Here is an 18,733-nt window from a genome sequence, read left to right as displayed (position 1 = left end):
AGACACCTGTACCCCAATGTTCATCGCAGCACAGTTTATAATAGCCAGGACATGGAAGCAACCTAGATGTCCATGAGCAGATAAATTGATAAGAAAGCTGTGGTACATATACACAATGGAGTATTACTCAGCCATTAAAAAGAATACATTTGAATCAGTTCTAATGAGGTGGATGAAACTGGAGCCGATTATACAGAGTGAAGTAAGCCAGAAAGAAAAACACCAACACAGTATACTAATGCATATATATGGAATTTAGAAAGATGGTAATGACAACCCTGTATGTGAGACAGCAAAAGAGACACTGATGTATAGAACAGTTTTTTGGATTCTGTGGGGGGGGGGAGTTATTTGGGAGAATGGCATTAAAATATGTATAATATCATATGTGAAACGAATCACCAGTCCAAGTTCTATGCAGAATACAGGAAGCTTGGGGCTGGTGCACTGGGATGACCCAGAGGGATGGTATGGGGAGGGAGGTGGGAGGGGGGTTCAGGATTGGGAACACGTGTACACCTGTGGCACATGCATGTTGATGTATGGCAAAACCAATACAATATTGTAAAGTAAAATGATAATAATAATAATAAAAAATTTTAAAAAAAGGAAGAGTGCAAAAATAAAATAGTTTCCTTGAAATTACACTTATACTGGAGGAGCTGTGCCATATAGTGGAATAGCCATATATATTGGAGGTTAATGCTACTGGGTGCAAATAATATTCTCCACTAATTACTAGCAATACATAGCTTTCCTAGATGTATTCAAACATATTTTGTAGAAAAACACATGTAAATAAAAATTAAACTTTAAAAATAATAAAGATGGTTGCCAGTGAAGGAATGGGAATGAGAAATGGACCTACAAGAGAAAAATTAAAAAAAAAAATAAGGGAATGGGAATACCTAAAGATAATTATTATACAGAAAGGCCCAAGAGAAATGACTTTCAACTGTTTACACAGAAGAAAGAAATGGGAGTCATTAAACTTCAGTTTTGCCATTCATCAAAAATTTACCTAGGAGACATGGTTTGAGAATTAGCAAACACATCTTATGTGAAAAAGTTTATTACTATCATTGTATGATTAGCATTGCTTTCAGTGAATAATGTGAAATGATTTTAAAATTAAAAGATATTGTGGAACACTGTGTTATGAGTAACTTTTTTTTATTTCACAAAATTATACTCATTCTCTCTATATGATTCTTATTCAAAGTTAGAATTTTTATAGATGTTCTCTCTCTGAAAGTTTAGTCCTTCATGTTTTATATAGGATTTATTCAAGTAATATTTCTTTAGAAAAAAATACTGATCATATTTGTCTTCACAGGGATTCATATGCACACTAAATAATAGTAATACTTGAGACAAAATAGATTGGAAATTCATGACATTTAGCAGAAGCATAGTGTCTGTGGAAATTAGATAGCAAAGATGGCTTGCTCTCTCTGTATCTGCACCCTTTGCAGTGTGTGTCCCAGCTCCTTCATGCACAAGTGATTCTGTATTTCTCCCTTGAATGTTGCTTGGTCCTGTGACTTTCTTGACTAATAGAATGTGTGATGTAGAAGGGATATGTGCCTAGGACTCCAGAGGCCTTGTCTGCTTCTACTCTCTCCCTGGAGCCTCAAGATCTTACCATGTGAACATTTGTTAGCTGGAAGATAAAGCATCATCTAGAAGAGGGTTCATTTATCTTAGTAAGGAGTCATTCAACTTCTAATATTGTGAGTGAGGCCCTACCTGACAACAAGACCTAGTCATCCTTAGTGACATTCATATAAAGAAACCCTGTGCTGAAGATCTCTTGTTCAGACACATGGTTCATAGAACAGATGGTTGTTGCCCTTGATGTGCTGACTGATATTGGGACATTTCTGTGTGTAGTTCTGTCATATATATACATCATCAAGACCATCATAAAGTTCCCTTCTGCCCAGCAAAAGATGAAGGCCTGCTCTACCTGTTCTTCTCACATGAGATATAAGATCAGATCAGTTGCTCAGTCATGTCCAACTCTTTGCAACCCCATGAATTGCAGCACGCCAGGCCTCCCTGTCCATCAACAACTCCTGGAGTTCACTGAGACTCACGTCCATCGAGTCAGTGATGCCATCCAGCCATCTCATCCTCTGTCGTCCCCTTCTCCTCCTGCCCCCAATCCCTCCCAGCATCATACTCTTTTCCAATGAGTCAACTCTTCGCATGAGGTGGCCAAAGTACTGGAGTTTCAGCTTTAGCATCATTCCTTCCAAAGAAATCCCAAGGCTGATTTCCTTCAGAATGCACTGGTTGGATCTGCTTGCAGTCCAAGGGACTCTCAAGAGTCTTCTCCAACACCACAGTTCAAAAGCATCAATTCTTTGGCGCTCAGCCTTCTTCACAGTCCAACTCTCACATCCATACATGACCACAGGAAAAACCATAGCCTTGACTAGACGAACCTTTGTTGGCAAAGTAATGTCTCTGCTTTTGAATATGCTATCTGGGTTGGTCATAACTTTCCTTCCAAGGAGTAGTCTTTTAGTTTCATGGCTGCAGTCACCATCTGTAGTGATTTTGGAGCCCCCAAAAATAAAGTCTGACAGTGTTTCCACTGTTTCCCCATCTATTTCCCATGAAGTGGTGGGACCATATGCCATGATCTTCGTTTTCTGAATGTTGAGTTTTAAGCCAACTTTTTCACTCTCCACTTTCACTTTCATCAAGAGGCTTTTGAGTTCCTCTTCACTTTCTGCTTTTTGGATGTTTACATTTAAAGCAAGACAATGGATACTATGACTCCATTAATATTCCCATCAGTTCAAGAATTCAATTTTTTTTCCCACACAAGATTTAATAGTTATTTTATTAATCGTAGCCAGACTAGAGTTTAGGCAAATCCCTTCTCCTAGAAATCTAATTTCATATTCTTTTGATATGAGATGTCATCTTGCAGACAGTTTATTTTCAACAGGAGTTGAAATGGTTTATTTCAACTGTTTATTTCAACAGGCATTGAAAAGATGATTTTGGATCAGAGATTAAATAATAACAGTGGTATGAGAAAGTTAATATAAACAGACAATAGACCAGGGTACATAAGTTAAGTAATGAGATTATGACATTAAGGACAAATGCTCTTTTTAAATTCATATATTATGCTTAATTTCAACATTCTTTCACTTCTTTGAAATCATTGAAATTCTTTTGATTAAGTCAGTAAAAGCTTCTTTCACTTGCTTGTTCCTCAGGCTATATATAAAGGGGTTTAACATGGGGGCAACTGAAGTAGTAAGTACTAACACACCCTTATTAATTGCCACTTCATCTTTTGCTGAAGGTTTGACGTAGATAAAGATACAACTGCCATAGGTGATAGAAACCACAATCATGTGAGAAGAACAGGTAGAAAAGGCCTTCATCTTTTGCTGGGCAGAAGGGAACTTTATGATGGTCTTGATGATGTATATATATGACAGAACTACACACAGAAATGTCCCAATATTAGTCAGCACAGCAAGGGCAACAACCATCTGTTCTATGAACCATGTGTCTGAACAAGAGATCTTCAGCATAGGAGAGGCATCACAGAGAAAATGATCAATGACGTGATAGTCACAGAATTCCAGATTTAAGCCCAGGCAAAGTGGTGGAAATATAACCAGCCCACCAGCTATCCAACAGCAAATAACAAGTCTTCCACAGATTCTACTGTTCATGATGGTTGCATAATGTAAAGGTTTACAAATGGCCACATAGCGGTCATAGGACATGATGGCCAGGAGAAAAAATTCTGTTACTGCAAAAAGGAAGATGAAAAATAGTTGACTGACACAGGCATTATAGGAAATAGTTTTGTCCCCAGTTGATAAGCTGTATAAGAATCTGGGAATGCAGACTGAGGTGAATAAGGTTTCTAAAAAGGAGAAGTGTTTGAGGAAAAAGTACATGGCAGTTTTAAGGCGAGAGTCTAGTAAAGTGAGTATAATGATGGTCAGATTCCCAGTTACACTTAATAAGTAGGAGACAAGCAGAAATATAAAAATCAGAACCTGCATTGGAGGGTCATCTGTCAGTCCCAGGAGTATGAATGTAGGTAATGATGTATGGTTTCTCATTGCTGACTTGTACTTCTTCTCAAGCTCCTCACAAAGTCAAGTGACACTGGACTGTGTTCTCAGTCCAGTGTATGAAATTAACTTGTATGAAATTAAGAGCCCGTGGACATTGGGTAAAAAAGAAAATCCAATCAATTCAATGAATATTCATTTTATTCTTTTACTTGACAATGACTGATCATAACTCTGGGATTATCAGGTCTTTCAGTGTGTGTTATAAGTCTCCTCACTATCATGAAATAAGATGGTTCTACTGTCCATATTTTTAGATCTCCTTGCATGCTCTTGAATGTCTATTTTTCAGTTCACCCAAACTCTGTCTTCTACTGCCTGAAATGTATTTAGTTATAGAAATAGAAAGGATCATCTATGTGACATGATTTTTTTGTTTATTATAGTGTTATTTTTCTCCTATTGATTCTTTACTACTCCAAAGTTTGAATGAACTCACAAGCTGCTTAAAATTTTGGTTCCTGTTAAATGCAAATAAATGGCTGAGTTTGACATTTTATACAGAGTCTATATGCCACATGTGCAGTACTTGAATGTTTTCTGTTACTGCAATGACCAAAGAAATTATTTCATTTTATATATTTTACTTTTGGTATCAGAATTGTCATCCAAATATCACTGATACTTTTCCATTTTGCTATTTATCTTTAAGTTTCTATATCAATACCTAATTTTCCCTCCATTGTAACTCTGGTAGAAAGAGTGTTTAATGAGTACTACATAAACAATTAGTCATATACGTATACAGTCAACAAAAACAAGACCTGGAGCTGACTGTGGCTTAGATCATGAAGTCCTTATTGCCATGAAAGTGATAGTGAAGTGAAAGTGAAGTCGCTCAATTGTGTCCGACTCTTTGTGACCCCATGGACTGTAGCCTACCAGGCTCCTCTGTCCATGGGATTTTCCTGGCAATAGTACTGGAGTGGATTGCCATTTCCTTCTCCAGGGGATCTTCCCGACCCAGGGATCGAACCCAGGTCTCCTGCAATGTAGACAGAGGCTTTACCATCTGAGCCATCAGGGAAGTCCTTCTTATTGCCATATTCAGACTTAAATTGAAGAAAGTGGGGAAAACCACTAGACCATTCAGGTATGACCAAAATAAAATCCCTTATGACTATACAGTGGAAGTGAGAAATAGATTTAAGGAACTAGATCTGATAGACAGAGTGCCTGATGAACTATGGACGGAGGTTCATGACATTGTACAGGAGACAGGGATCAACATCATCCCCAAGAAAAAGAAATGTAAAAAAAGGAAAATGGCTGTCTGAGGAGGCCTTACAAATAGCTGTGATAAGAAGAGAATAAAAAAGCAAAGGAGAAAAGGAAAGATATATCCATTTGAATACAGACTTCCAAAAAATAGCAAGGAGAGATAAAAAAGCCTTCCTTAGTGATCAGTGCAAAGAAATAGAGGAAAACAATAGAATGGGAAAGACTAGAGATCTCTTCAAAAAATTAGAGATACCAAGGGGACATTTCATGCAAAGATGGGCACAATAAAGGACAGAAATGGTATGGACCTAACAGAAACAGAAGATATTAAGAAGAGGTGGCAAGAATACACAGAAGAACTGTACAAAAAAGATCTTCACGACCCAGATAATCATGATGGTGCGATCACTCACCTAGAGCCAGACATCCTGGAATGTGAAGTCAAGTGGGCCTTAGAAAGCATCACTAAAAACAAAGCTAGTGGAAGTGATGGAATTCTAGTTGAGCTAGTTCAAATCCTGAAAGATGATGCTGTGAAAGTGCTGGACTCAATATGCAAGCAAATTTGGAAAACTCAGCAGTGGCCACAGGACTGGAAAAAGTCAGTTTTCATTTCAATCCCAAAGAAAGGCGATGCCAAAAAAATGCTCAAACTACCGCACAACTGCACTCATCTCACACATTAGTAAAGTAATGCTCAAAATTCTCCAAGCCAGGCTTCAGCAATACATGAACCGTGAACTTCCTGATGTTCAAGCTGGTTTTAGAAAAGGCAGAGGCACAAGATATCAAAATGCCAACATCTGCTGGATTGTCAAAAAAACAAGAGAGTTCCAGAAAAACATCTATTTCTGCTTTATTGACTATGCCAAAGCCTTTGACTGTGTGGAACACAATAAACTGTGGACAATTTTGAAGGAGATGGGAATACCAGACCACCTGACCTGCCTCCTGAGAAATCTGTATGCAGGTCAGGAAGCAACAGCTAGAACTGGACATGGAACAGCAAACTGTTTCCAAATAGGAAAAGGAGTACATCAAGGATGTATATTTTCACTCTGCTTATTTAACTTATATGCAGAGTACATCTTGAGAAATGCAGGGCTGGATGAAGCACAAACTGGAATCAAGATTGCTGGGAGAAGTATCAATAACCTCAGATATGCAGATGACACCACCATTATGCCAGAAATCAAAGAAGAGCTAAAGAGACTCTTGATGAAAGTGAAAGAGGAGAGTGAAAAAGTTGGCTTAAAGCTCAACATTCAGAAAATGAAGATCATGGCATCTGGTCCCACCACTTCATGGGAAATAGATGGGGAAAGAATGGTAACAGTATCAGACTTTATTTTTCTGGGCTCCAAAATCACTGCAGATGGTGATTGCAGTCATGAAATTAAAAGATGCTTACTCCTTGGAAGGAAAGTTATGACCAACCTAGATAGCATATTCAAAAGCAGAGACATTACTCTGCCAACAAAGGTCCGTCTAGTCAAGGCTATGGTTTTTCCTGTGGTCGTGTATGGATGTGAGAGTTGGACTGTGAAGAAGGCTGAGCGCCGAAGAATTGATGCTTTTGAACTGTGGTGTTGGAGAAGACTCTTGAGAGTCCCTTGGACTGCAAGGAGATCCAATCAGTCCATCCTAAAGGAGATCAGGCCTGGGTGTTCATTGGAAGGACTGATGTTGAAGCTGAAACTGCAATACTTTGGCCAACTAATGCGAAGTGTTGACTCATTTGAAAAGACCCTGATATTGGGAAAGATTGAGGGCAGGAGGAGAAGGGGATGACAGAGGATAAGATGGTTGGCTGGCATCACCGATTCAATGGACATGGGTTTGGGTAGACTCCAGGATTTGGTGATGGACAGAGAGGCCTGGCGAGCTGCGGTTCATGGGGTCACAAAGAATCGGACGTGACTGAGTGATTGAACTGAACATAAACAAGTTACCTGCTGCTGTATGACATTAAAAAATTATTATAAGCAACTGAACAAACCCATCCTGAGGAATTTAACCTCAATTGTTTGTACTTTCATGGTCATGAAGGACAAGGGGAGACAGGATGAGACACGAATTGGAGACCAAGGACAAATGACAATTCCTTTTCAATTATTTAACTTGAATTGGATCCTGCAACAGAGAAATGACATTAGAGGAAAAACTAGGAAACTCTGAATAAAATCTGTATTTAATTTATTTTAATTTTACTTAATTATCTTTTTCAGTGAATCTTTGTCTCTTCTGAGACTATCTCCTCTCTGTGCCTCTGTGGACTTGCCTACCACAGTGGGTCACCTGATGCTCCATGCGAGCTGAGGCCATGGGCACTGGGAACTCTTGGCAGGAGACGGTGTGCTGCTCTGCCACTGACTCGCTGGCGCGGGATGCACAGAGAGTGCACACAGACTCATGACAGTGATGGAGGAGGCGCCCTCACTGCCTGCCTGGCCTGGCCGTGACCGAGACCCATCTTTAAATCTGTATTTTAGTTATTAGTATTTGCCCACAGTATAAATTCTTTAGTGGTAATAATTATGCTGTGATTATGCAGGATGCTTCCAATAGGGAGAGCTGGGTGAAGGATATCTGGGAACTGGCTCCACTATTTTGTCAACACTTTTCTAAGTACAAAAGTTTTTCATAATTACAAAATTTACCAAATAGAAATAAAAAAGAAAACTGAAAAGTGAACAGCAGTTGCAGAGCACTTTTTTTCTTTCTGGCAGTATGTTGGGGGCAGTTCTTCACACGCATCATTTGTCTAGTACAATATCTACCAATCCTTTGTGCTTCTTCAGCAATATTTTTGTGGTGATGTTCATTTTATGCCATCTATGACTATATAGGCTATCCATTGAAATTAATGTTTATAGTTAAATTATGTCTTAATGTTAATCATAAATGTGTGAATTGCATGGATTTTGTCTATACCTTATAAGGCAAAATTATAATATTGACTAATAGGACCTGAAGTGCTTGCAGTTTTTGACCCATTGATAACACACTCCTGTGATGAGGATGTTCATGTTTAGAAATGAATGTTACCTATGAAGCAACTCTTTAGAGTGCTTCCACCAAAGAAGGACCTTTGCTTTCCACAAACCAAAATGACATCTCTCTACAAGTTTAAGTGAAGTCTGTTTCCTGATACAGCTCTGTTCATTACCAGCTTTCCACCCCTGCTTTTCCCTTCACTAAACTGATACTGATACCTGCAAGTTTAGCAAGTTTTGGCTAGTGTACTTCCTACAAAAATGTTTCTTGAAACTTCATTGTGTAAATTCTCTGCTTCTCTTTTTCCCCTCTAGCCCACTGTACTTCTCTGTTACAACTAAATATGTGAATGTAATTTTATTGAGACTGGGCTCTGTCTTGTTCATCAAGATTTCACAGCAGTTAACCTCATTCAGCATTTATTGAAAGCTCAATAAATACATTATTTTAAAATTCATAAATTTTGATGTACTCTTCTGACTCAGACCAAGGAGTGTGTTTTTTCATATAGTGAAATTTCCATTCTCTTTTATGATACATCCTTTAAGTATGTAATTCCACTTGAGGTTCCCCCCCCCTTTTTTTTTCTAACAAGGGTTGATTAGATACTTTTATATTTTAGCTTGAGCTATAAATGATCTAAAAATGCACATACTTAATACACACCATATATAATCTCAGTTGTCCATTCTCTTTCATTTTAAAAATGAGGTCATTAAAATATAAAAATCATTCTTTGCTACTTGGCAGCATAATAAAAGACTTCTGTCCTATTTAGTCCTGGACTAAAAGAAAAAGCTATTTAGAAATTTTTTGCTTTGACCAGAAAGTACTATATATTTGGCCTTTTCTCTGATAACTTACATAGCAGCTAAGTCAAATATTTCCTATCCTTCAGTCATTGTCAGGATACCTTGTTACCTTCCTATGTTGCTGAATCAAAAGATAATATTTGGCTTAGAGGCTTCAATTAAATGGTTACTTGGAGTTTCACCTGGTTGTTTTAAAAAGTTCTTTTCTTATCACTAAGAAAGTTGGATATAAGATCCTACTTGGTGCCTAGTCCCCCAGTGCGGCCTAAACTAGGCTTCCATTACAAGGAAGTACTGAGCATGTTTTGCCTAAAAGTTAACCTCCTCACCTCAACACCAGGTTAAAGGTCATAAAGGGGCCACCAGAGCATTTCTGGTGGTGGGACAGGAATGAACTGTCTCTGCAGCCCAGGTACCTCCCCTCAGTCCTGTCAGCACAACTCCATGTTATCTGACTCCGTATCAACCACCACAGTCAGCCTGTGTGTACTGAGGACAGAGACTAATTTTGTCTTCCAAAAATGCCACTATTTTCTTCTGCAACTCATAGTCAGCCTTTTAAACAATACTCTCATGAAATTAATTGACACTGATATTGATACAGATATTAAAAAACTGGGTTTCCATTAATATGTCTAAGACTATTAGAGAATTTGGTCACCAACTGATGAAACATAAGCATATAAACCACTCAATGGGGATACAGTTCACATAATTTATACACAGTTTTTGTTTAAAATGAGGGTGAGTGTCCTTCTAAAATTCCCCTTCATTTAGATGAAATTCATCATATTGATACATAAAAATAGCTAATCAATGACTCTCCTATAATTACTACTCATATTGAAAAGCCACACTTCATAAGGGGTGGTTGAAACCTTTCATAAAATATTAAAATGACAAATCATATTGGTTATTTTTGTAGAAATACTTTCCTCAGAGGAAACTATTGTTCTAGTGTTCAGAAAAGGGAAAGAAAATGATTAAAAAAAATACTTCTCTGATAGTTGTAACCTCAGATGTCCACTGAATCCGAAAGTTGCAAAGGGTGAAAAAAAAAGTCATCGAGGAAGATCTTATGGTGGGGAGAGAGGCGGGGAGAGATGTGGGTGGTCTCTGACCATTCTTAGGAGCACAGACTCCTACTCACAGAGGGCTCTGAAGTTGGAGACTTTTCACTAAGTCATCCTCCATCCACACAAGATGATTTTTTCAATAGAAAACCTACCTCCCAATGAGCTCTGGAAATCTACTCTGGAACTGCAAAGCTAACAGTAGTTTAAATGGCTAGGTAGGGATCTCCTTCTGCTGTTGGGAAAGTTGATATTCTGTTATTTCTGGCAGAGGACATATTTCTAAACTGGCAGAATTTCTCTTTTAAAAAAATTGACCTAATCTTTAATTAAGTGAAACAAAGAAACATATCCTTGGTGGTCCTGTCTTAAACATTACTAATGAATCTCTTGTGTAATAGATTCTGGGGACTGGGCAGGAAACACAGACCTGGGGAAAATGTCCTCAGAGAGGTACCTGTAAATAACATTAGCATTGGAAGAGTCCAGGTATGCAATGATTAGTGTCAGATTACAAGACAAAAGGCAGCCTTCTGTTATTTTATTTCAATATTATTCTAGGAATTTGTAAGATCATAAACACAATTTTTTCCATTTGTTAATCCTGTAAAAATATGATTGGTGGTTAGCTTCAGTATAAGCAGAGAACGGCAACCCACTCCACTTTTTCACCTGGAAAATGCCATGGACAGAGGAGCCTGGTGGGCTACAGTCCATGGGGTCACGAAGAATCAGACATGACTGAGTGACTAACATTTTCATTTTCAAGTATTCCAATAATAATAAAGAAAAAATCTTTTATCAAAAGAAAAGGAAATGTGATAACTTATTGTTGATAGTTTTAAAAATATTTCCCAGATCTTTATAATTCTTTTGTTTTTACATTTCATGGGACTTTTTGTTTTAAATTGAAGTAAAGTTGATTTACAATATTGTATTAATTTCTGCCTTATAGCAATTCAGTTTTACATACACATATATTCTTTTCTATTAGAGTTAATCACAGGAGATTGAGTATATTTCCTGCAATATACTGCAGGACCTTGTTGTTTATCCATTCTACATACACTAGTTTACACCTGCAAACCTCAAATTCCCACTCCATCTATCCTCCACTGTATCTTCTTTTGGCAGCTACTAGTCTGTTCTCCACCGACTTGATGGACGTGAGTTTGAGTGAACTCCAGGAGATGGTGATGGACAGGGAGGCCCGGAGTGCTGCGATTCATAGCGTGGCAAAGAGTCGGACACGACTGAGCAACTGAACTGAACTGAGTCTGTTCTCCATGTCTGTGAGTCTGTTTCTGTTTTGTAGATAAGTTCATTTGTGACATAGTTTAGGTTCCACATATAAGTAATATCAAATGGTATTTGTCTTTTTCTGAGTTACTTCACTTAGTATATTAATTTCTAGTTGCATCCATGTTGCTGAAAATGGCATTATTTATTTTTATGGCTGAATAGTATTTCATTGTATATATGTACCACATCTTCTTTATCCATTCATTTTTGATGGACATTTAGGTTGTTTATCATGGTTCATTGTATTTCTTTACTTATTTATGGTATTATTCTATTTCATTAAAATTTTCAATACATATTTTTGGATATGTTTACATATGCTTTATATTTATTCATGTGCATATATCTTATATTTAGTTTGCTTTATAAGCACATTTAATGATGCTTTCTCTGTGATTTTATTCTAATATATCGATGTGTTATTTTCTTCAAATATCACTTTTATGAGTTCACTGAACATCTTAATATATAAATTTACTTCATTCCCAATGTTTGGAACTACCCACTCCAGTATTCTGGCCTAGATAATTCCATGGGTCCATCTTTAATTATCAACATACAGAGATATCTAATATTTTTAATAACTAAATTTATATAACTTTAAACTTTCTTTATAATTAGTACCACTTAATACCTAGAGCCAGACATCCTGGAATGTGAAGTCAAGTGGGCCTTAGAAAGCATCACTATGAACAAAGCTAATGGAGGTGGTGGAATTCCAGTTGAGCTCTTTCAAATCCTGAAAGATGATGCTGTGAAAGTACTGCCAGGAAATTTGGAAAACTCAGCAGTGGCCACAGGACTGGAAAAAGTCAGTTTTCATTCCAATCCCAAAGAAAGGCAATGCCAAAGAATGCTCAAACTACTGCACAATTGCACTCATCTCACACGCTAATAAAGTAATGCTCAAAATTCTCCAAGCCGGGCTTCAGCAATATGTGAACCGTGAACTTCCAGATGTTCAAGTTGGTTTTAGAAAAGGCAGAGGAACTAGAGATCAAATTGCCAACATCTGCTGGATGATGGAAAAAGCAAGAGAGTTCCAGAAAAACATCTATTTCTGCTTTATTGACTATGCCAAAGCCTTTGACTGTGTGGATCACAATAAACTGTGGAAAATTCTGAAAGAGATGGGAATACCAGACCACCTGATCTACCTTCTGAGAAATCTGTATGCAGGTCAGGAAGCAACATTTAGAACTGGACATGGAACAACAGACTGGTTCATAATAGGAAAAGGAGTACGTCAAGGCTGTATATTGTCGCCCTGCTTATTTAACTTACATGCAGAGTACATCATGAGAAATGCTGGGCTGGAAGAAGCACAAGCTGGAATCAAGATTGCTGAGAGAAATATCAGTCACCTCAGATATGCAGATGACACCACCCTTATGGCAGAAAATGAAGAGGAACTAAAGAGCCTCTTGATGAAAGTGAAAGAGGAGAGTGAAAAAGTTGGCTTAAAACTCAACATTCAGAAAATGAAGATCATGGTATCACCTCATGGGAAATAGATAGGGAAACAGTGTCAGACTTTATTTTTTGGGGCTCCAAAATCACTGCAGATGTTGACTGCAGCCATGAAAGTAAAAGATGCTTACTCCTTGGAAGAAAAGTTATGACCAACCTAGATAGCATATTCAAAAGCAGAGACATTACTTTGCCAACAAAGGTCCATCTAGTCAAGGCTATGGTTTTTCCAGTGGTCATGTATGGATGTGAGAGTTGGACTGTGAAGCAAGCTGAGCGCCAAAGAATTGATGCTTTTGAACTGTGGTGTTGGAGAAGACTCTTGAGAGTCCCTTGGACTGCAAGGAGATCTAACCAGTCCATTCTAAAGGAGATCAGCCTTGGGATTTCTTTGGAAGGAATGATGCTAAACCTGAAACTCCAGTACTTTGGCCACCTCATGCGAAGAGTCGACTCATTGGAAAAGACTCTGATGCTAGAGGGGTTGGGGGCAGGAGGAGAAGGGGATGACAGAGGATGAGATGGCTGGATGGCATCACTGACTCAATGGGCGTGTGTCTGAGTGAGCTCCGGGAGTCGGTGATGGACAGGGAGGCTTGGCGTGCTGTGATTCATGGGGTCGCAAAGAGTCAGACACAACTGAGCAACTGAACTGAACTGAGCTGAACTGAATAATTAGTAAGTTTAGAAACTTATTTATATTTCTTCTATTTATGATAAAAATTATTTCTCTAAATTTCCTATATAAATATTTTTGCACATATAACCACTTATATACATGACATTCTTAGTTTTAGGTAGAAACATTTTTTCAATTTATGGCTTTGGTATATTTTTTTTACCAGATGTGTTAAAAATATTTGTAATCTCAGTGTGGGAAAATAAATCATTAGAATGAATGTGATTTGGTGGATAACCTTCATAGATTGTTTTAGAAAAAAAACTCAGCATTTTTCTTTGTACCAGAAAGAGTTCTTTCAACTACAGAAAAATAGATGATCAGTAGACAGTTCAGTTCACAATTTTGTTTGCCTTAGTCTAAGAGGACATCTGTAGAGGGTCCTGGGAAGAATTTCCTCCAATTACAATTATAGGAATCAGAAAATAAATGAAAAACCAACTCCACTGCAGTAACGACAACCCTCTCCACTACTGAGAGGGTGAGAGAGACCTTAAGAAAAAAGCTAGGGGTGTGCACATAGACACAATTCCAAATAAACTGGCCCAAACCTCATTGAATTCTCTTTCTTCTTTTGTACACTACAACACTATCACTTTTTTTTTTAAACAATTTCTAAAACACCCTTGTTAATTTATCCTGTCAACACTTATTGAGAACTTATTTTATATTCTGTACCCTATGTCTCTTCAGGTAATGGTGGCTTTATCCCAAAATGAAAGGCTACTTTTATGTGAATGCAGGGCAGACCACAACTTGTGATGACTCAGCCAAATAGCATTTGAGAGACACTGTCCAACTTCAGGGACAATGTCTTATATTTATGACACATGAAAGAATTTAGCCAAATGACTGGCATTTCATACAGGTGGCCTTCTCTAGAATTCAGTAGGCAGAGGGCAAACACTCCTGTGGCTTGAGTATGAATTACACATATACACATTTGGGAGTTGCAAATAAGTCTGTTTTCTTTTTCACCAGGGAAGATTGGGATGAGATTCAAGATTTATAGAATTTTTTGTGCTGAACAAAATTTTCTATTAAGTAGCAAAGCAATTGAGTTTCCCATTTGTTATAAAACACTGAAGTGGTTCTAACTTCAGTTGTTAGTGTGAGTTCTGGGCTTCCCTGGTGGCTAAGGCAGTAAAGAATCCATTTGCAATGCAGGAGATCTGAGTTCAGTCTCAGGATCCTGTAGAGAAGGGAATCGCTGCCCAGTCCAGTACTCTTGCCTGGAGAATCCCATGGACAGAGGAGCCTGGCAGGGTCACATGAAAGGCAGAAGTGACTAAACAACTAAGCATGCACACATAGGAGTTCCAGCTAGACGAAATAGACAGACTTTCCCAAATTCTCGTCGTTTCAAAGTCTACTTTGAAGTGAATTCACTGGCAAAAGGGAAGATATAGGGGGATGGACTAATTGGATTCTATTAGCTGGTCAAGTTTAAGAGTTACACCTGGAAGACATCTGGGAAGATGAAGAGATTAACAACTTCTGAGAAAACTGCCTCTCATTGCTGCTGCTGCTGCTAAGTCACTTGAGCCGTGTCCGACTCTGTGCGACCCCACAGACAGCAGCCCACCAGGCTCCCCCATCCCTGGGATTCTCCAGGCAAGAACACTGGAGTGGGTTGCCATTTCCTTCTCCAATGCATGAAACTGAAAAGTGTAAGTGAAGTTGCTCAGTCGTGTCTGACCCTCAGTGACACCATGGACTGCAGCCTTCCAGGCTCCTCTGTCCATGGGATTTTCCAGGCAAGAGTCCTGGAGTGGGGTGCCATTGCCTTCTCCAGCCTCTCATTATTTCTTCCCAAATAATACAAAAATGGCAAAGTGAATTCTACACCAGAGGTGGACAAACATTTTCTGCAAAAGGTCAGATAGTAAACATTTTCACCTTTTTGGGCCCTAAAGGTGTCTTTTAAATACTCAACTCTGCCATAAAAGTAGACGTAGATATCATGCAAATAGTGAGATATACAATCTTTTTTTATAAGAACCAGTGTGGGTAGATTCTACCCTCAGGCCTTAAGTTTCTGTGTCTTGCTCCAGAATGTGGGCCTTACTCCTAAGTAGCTTTTCCAGTGTTCAGCTAGAATCCTATCATTGAGGAGACATTTATTCACAAGGGCTGTTTACTTTGGCTGGGCCAAAAGTCCAAGCCCAGTGACTGCTTCAGTTCAGTTCAGTTCAGTCGCTCAGCCATGTCCGACTCTTTGCGACCCCATGAATTGCAGCACAGCCAGACCTCCCTGTCCATCACCAACTCCAGGAGTTCACTCAAACCCACGTCCATTGAGTCGGTGATGCCATCCAGCCATCTCACCCTCTGTCGTCCCCTTCTCCTCCTGCCCCCAATCCCTCCAAGCATCAGTCTTTTCCAACGAGTCAACTCTTGGCATGAGGTGGCCAAAGTACTGCTTAGCCTCTACTATCTCTGTCGAATGCTCAGCATTATCACCGGTGAACATGGATTAAACTTTCCCTACATGTGTTTAGTCAGTTGCTCAGCCAAGGACACAAGAGGAACTCGTGTCCAGATTCCAGTTCAATGCAGGCCTGACTGGAGGATACTGACCATTTCAGCTGAGCTGATCTTGACAACTAAACTCAGAGAGACAGTCATGTTGAGCTTAGTCTCTGTCTCATAATGTGAACTGAACTAGTGCTAATTGTGGAGTCCATTTACATAATTTCCCTTTTATAGAGGGAAATTTGAGCTGCTTGTCAAAAATTTTCTCATATACTCAATTCAGTTTCATGATTATTTAAGAAAGAAAATATGGTTTCAAACTCCTTTTCTGACAGAGATGGAAGCAAAAGTACTAATTTTTGTTTTATTCTTTTTGTTTTTATGTGTACATGTGTGTATGAGTGCTAACACGCTATTGTTATACAGGTGTGGTTTAAAAATTTCACCTGTTTCTTGAAGTAAACTCTCGTATATTTTGTGGATCATTTTTGTTTTCAGATGTTTGATATTTATTTTCATGTTTGGCTTACAATATGATTTAGTTGACAAGCCTATTTTGAGTTCTTTTATTTTAATGTTTATCTTGTTAATACTTTAAACAAAGATGAAATATTTCTTCCTATATGTCACATGTTTCAGCATATTTATTGAGTGTGATTGTGAAAATTCCTCAGTTGTGTCTGACTCTTTGTGATCCTATGGACTGTAGAGCCCAGCAGGCTTCTCTGTTCATGGAATGTTCCAGGCAAGAATATTGGAGTGGGTTGCCATTTTCTTCTCCAGAGTGTATTTATTATACAAATGCAAGTTAAAGGAGTCCAGCAAAACTATTGTTCTGAAATTTTCCCAGGAATCATAGATAATATATTTAACATGGTATACAATTCTTTTTTTGAATAATATTAGAAAAACGTAGTGAGAGGTGAAGGAAGATTTTGTTTCTGAGAAATTCTCATGTTCTTTTAATGACATAAATCATTTTGATTGAGATTACAGAGAGGGATAAGTAATTTGTTCTAAGTAGTTTCACAATTAGGATTTCCAGAGAAAAATGTTTAAGCAAGCAATACATTATTTTTATCTGATGGTTTAAATCCAGTATGCTCTTAATTGTGTAAGAAAAATGCAATTTTTTTGATTATGTCACTGACAGCTTGTTTCACCTGCTTGTTCTTCAAAGTATAAATAACAGGGTTCAACAGCGGGGCAACAGATGTAGTGAGCACAGACACCCCTTTGTTAATGTCCACCTCTTCTTTGGCTGAAGGCTTGATGTAGATAAAAATACAGCTGCCATAGGTAATGGAAACAACAATCATGTGAGAAGAACAGGTGGAAAAAGCTTTTCTTCTCTGTGATGCAGAGGGAAATCTTAGAATTGTCCTGATGATATACATGTAAGAAAGAACAACCCCTATCAATGTAATGATGAATGTCACCACTGCACAAATTATAACTATCTGTTCAATGAACCATGTATCTGAGCATGAGATCTTAAAAAGAGGAGCTGCATCACAGCCAAAATGATCAATGGCATTGGAGTCACAGAATTCTAGCTGGAGGCCCATACTGAGTGGTGTGATGATGATCATCAGCCCAGAGATCCAGCAGCAGAACACAAGGATGGTGCAGACTCTACCATTCATGATGGTCATGTAATGAAGGGGTTTACAGATGGCCACATATCGGTCATAAGACATGGCTGCCAGGAGAAAAAACTCTGTGGCCCCAAAAAGTCCAATGAAAAATATTTGACTAGCACAGGCGTTATAAGTAATGGAATTGTCCCCACTTGATATGCTATACAGGAATCTGGGAATACAGACCGTTGTGAATGAGATTTCTAAGAAGGAGAAGTTTCTAAGAAAAAAATACATAGGTGTTTTAAGATGAGAATCCAGGAATGTTAGAATGATAATAGTCAGATTTCCAGTAATGCTCAGCAGGTAAGTAAGAAACAAGAAGACGAAAACAAGAACTTGCAGCTGTGGGTCCTCTGTAAGTCCCAACAAGATGAATGTTGTTATGACTGTATGATTTCTCATGACCACCTTTGATGTTTTAGGTAATCTATATGTAAAAAGTCTAAGAGAAGGTATCCAAATAGATAAAAAAAAGTAATTTAAAAAAATCAATGGAATAGAAAACAGAAACAAGAGACAAGATGAATATAATCAAAAGCTGATTCATGGAGAGGATTAATAACGTGGATAAAACTGTCATTGAGACTGATCTTGAAAGAAAAAAAAGATGGAATTTATCAGAAATGTGAGGTATGGCATCAATATAAGTTATACAGCTATTGAAAAGATAAAAATGTCATGTTTTGAAAAAATTTGCTAAATGGATTCAGCAACTTGAATGAATGAGTGAATTCTACGAAAAATACAATTTATTAAAGTTAATGCAAGATTAAATATCTAACCTATATAGTTCTATTTTTAACATTAAAGTAAACAAGTGAAAAGTAAAAGTGTTAGTCACACAATTGTGTCAACTCTTTGCAATCCCATGGACTGTAGCCCACCAGCCTCCTCTGTTCATGAAAGTCTCCAGGTAAGAATACTGGAGTGAGTAGCCATTTCC

General features: G+C 38.1%; 2 protein-coding genes across 2 annotated transcripts; both read right to left on the bottom strand.

The window, feature by feature from the left end:
* Window positions 1–3,167: 3,167 nt before the first annotated feature.
* On the bottom strand, window positions 3,168–4,106 carry LOC113893717 (olfactory receptor 6C2-like). Its single transcript, XM_027543590.1, has one exon. The coding sequence runs from the start codon at window positions 4,104–4,106 to the stop codon at window positions 3,168–3,170; it is 939 nt and encodes a 312-aa protein (XP_027399391.1).
* A 13,147-nt stretch (window positions 4,107–17,253) lies between these two features.
* Window positions 17,254–18,192, bottom strand: LOC113893507 (olfactory receptor 6C2-like). Its single transcript, XM_027543458.1, has one exon. The coding sequence runs from the start codon at window positions 18,190–18,192 to the stop codon at window positions 17,254–17,256; it is 939 nt and encodes a 312-aa protein (XP_027399259.1).
* Between the last annotated feature and the right edge of the window lie 541 nt (window positions 18,193–18,733).

This window comes from Bos indicus x Bos taurus, chromosome 5, assembly GCF_003369695.1.
Source record: "Bos indicus x Bos taurus breed Angus x Brahman F1 hybrid chromosome 5, Bos_hybrid_MaternalHap_v2.0, whole genome shotgun sequence".
In the NCBI taxonomy this organism is placed as follows: Eukaryota; Metazoa; Chordata; class Mammalia; order Artiodactyla; family Bovidae; genus Bos; species Bos indicus x Bos taurus.
The sequence above is the reverse complement of the archived record's forward strand: the minus strand, read 5'-3'. Positions and strand labels throughout refer to the sequence as shown.

Bases quoted from the DNA above. Each gene is read 5' to 3' on its own strand.
- LOC113893507 (XM_027543458.1), bottom strand. From the start codon at position 18,192: ATGAGAAATCATACAGTCATAACAACATTCATCTTGTTGGGACTTACA.
- LOC113893717 (XM_027543590.1), bottom strand. From the start codon at position 4,106: ATGAGAAACCATACATCATTACCTACATTCATACTCCTGGGACTGACA.